This window comes from Limulus polyphemus, unplaced genomic scaffold, assembly GCF_000517525.1.
Source record: "Limulus polyphemus unplaced genomic scaffold, Limulus_polyphemus-2.1.2 Scaffold14083, whole genome shotgun sequence".
Taxonomy (NCBI): Eukaryota; Metazoa; Arthropoda; class Merostomata; order Xiphosura; family Limulidae; genus Limulus; species Limulus polyphemus.
Window position 1 is genome coordinate 3,630 of NW_013679693.1, and position 2,230 is coordinate 5,859.

The window sequence follows — 2,230 nt, forward strand, 5'->3', positions numbered from 1 at the left end:
AAATTAATTGTTCCATATGAACCTGGACTGATAGAGAACGTTGATGGAAGTTTACTTATTGTTGAATATGAACCTGGACTGATAGAGAACGCCAATGGAAGTTTACTTGTCCTTTGAGTTGAAAGCTTTGTTTGTGTTTAACTTCGAGCAAAGCTACATGAAGGCTATTAAGCAGTGAAAGACCAGGAGTAGGCAGCTAGTCATCACCACCAACCGCCAACTCTTGGGATATTCGTTTAGCAACGAATAGTGGGATTAACCGTCACTTTATAATGCCCCCACGGCTGAAAGGGCGATAATTTTTTTGTGGGACGGGGAATTACTGCTGTCTTGTATTTATACAATATTTTTGTTTTTCCTTTTTCGCTAAGCCTTGTGTGCTTGTTTTCAGCCTCCAGTGTTTCTTTTATAATATAAATCCTATTACAAAAACCAAATCGACTTTTATGTTTTGGGCCCCCTGTGTCCTGGGTCCACTAAACATCTTGAAGCGCCTTATTTACGCTTGTGATTTGTATCATATAAACATTGTAGTAATGGTAGCGCCTCTGGAGTTCACAAACCCACCTCTTAGCTGGTATCACTGGTGTTCTGAAAGACAGTCCTACTCTTCTTCACGGTATATGTTAAATAAAATCTCCCTCAACTGAATTCAAGTTTCAACTAGGGACACAGCGTTGATGATAAAGTTATCACCAGCTGAGGTAGAAATATCTGTTTACTCTCACCTTTCAGATGTAAAAGTAAATAACGTCCAGTAGGTCTCTAACTTAAAATATGACTATCTATCAGTATATAATATTTTACACGTCTTTATCGAATTATAATATGTCACACGTCTTTATCGAATAATATTATTTCACACGTCTTTATCGAATTACAATATTTTACACGTCTTTATCGAATTATAATATTTCACACGTCTTTATCGAATTATAATATTTCACACGTCTTTATCGAATTATAATATTTTACACGTCTTTATCGAATTATATTATTTCACACGTCTTTATCGAATTATAATATTTCACACGTCTTTATCGAATTATATTATTTTACACATCGTCATCGAATTATAATATTTCACACGTCTTTATCGAATTACAATATTTCACACGTCTTTATCGAATTATAATATTTCACACGTCGTCATCGAATTATAATATTTTACACGTCTTTATCGAATTATATTATTTCACACGTCTTTATCGAATTATATTATTTTATACATCGTCATCGAATTATAATATTTCACACGTCTTTATCTAATTATATTATTTTACACATCGTCATCGAATTATAGACGTAACACCAATTGTACATTTATTAGTTACGTACAACAGCAACAGCATGAGAAGCCACCATCTCTGAGGGGGAGACAACAGTAAAGTATGCCACGTTAGTCAGCACGTAGAAAAAAGTGACAAGAGGAATCCCAATCCAGATAGCTCGAGGAAGATTTCTGTAAGTATTAACAGTGAATAAACCTAGAGTAAAACACTCGTATTAAACGGCTTAAATCAAAATCGCTTCTAACATGTTGACAAAATAATCACTTACATGAACGAAACCAGTCGACTTAATGCCGAGTAATATAATATAGTAAATATTGACATTTTTAGAGATTTCTAAAAAAAAAAACTTCCCAGTTAATTCTAAATCGACCAAAAATCCTTTAAGCAATAATAAGCATTCTCGTGTTACATTCGAAGTAACAAATGTTCATCTTAAACTCAAGGACGTTTTCTATCAGTCCATGTTATTAATCAACAATAATAGAACTTCCATAAACGTTCTCTATCAGTCCAGGTTCATATTCAGCAACAATTTCACTTCCATCTACGTTCTCTATCGGTCCAGGTTATTATTCAACAACAAATAAACTTCCATCAACGTTCTCTATCAGTCCAGGTTATTATTAAACGATAAGCTATAATAAATAGTTATGAGTTGAAAGCTTTGATAAGCTATAATAAATAACTATGAGTTGAAAGTTTTGATAAGCTATAATAAATAGCTTTGAGTTGAAAGCTTTGATAAGCTATAATAAATAGCTATGAGTTGAAAGCTTTGATAAGCTATAATAAATAGCTATGAGTTGAAAGCTTTGATAAGCTATAATAATTAGCTTTGAGTTGAAAGCTTTGATAAGCTATAATAAATAGCTATGAGTTGAAAGCTTTGATAAGCTATAATAAATAGAAAGCTTTCAACTCATAGCTATTTATTA

The 2,230-nt window shown here is 32.5% G+C and overlaps 1 protein-coding gene across 1 annotated transcript in view; it reads right to left on the bottom strand.

The window, feature by feature from the left end:
• LOC106477303 (large neutral amino acids transporter small subunit 2-like) overlaps positions 1-1,462 on the bottom strand; it is a gene marked incomplete at both ends in the record, with an annotated part of 4,657 nt that extends 3,195 nt beyond the window's left edge. Inside the window, one exon of the mRNA XM_013937890.1 lies at positions 1,339-1,462. Coding sequence (XP_013793344.1) covers positions 1,339-1,462 — 124 coding nt within the window. The remainder of the gene's footprint in view (positions 1-1,338) is intronic.
• Between the last annotated feature and the right edge of the window lie 768 nt (positions 1,463-2,230).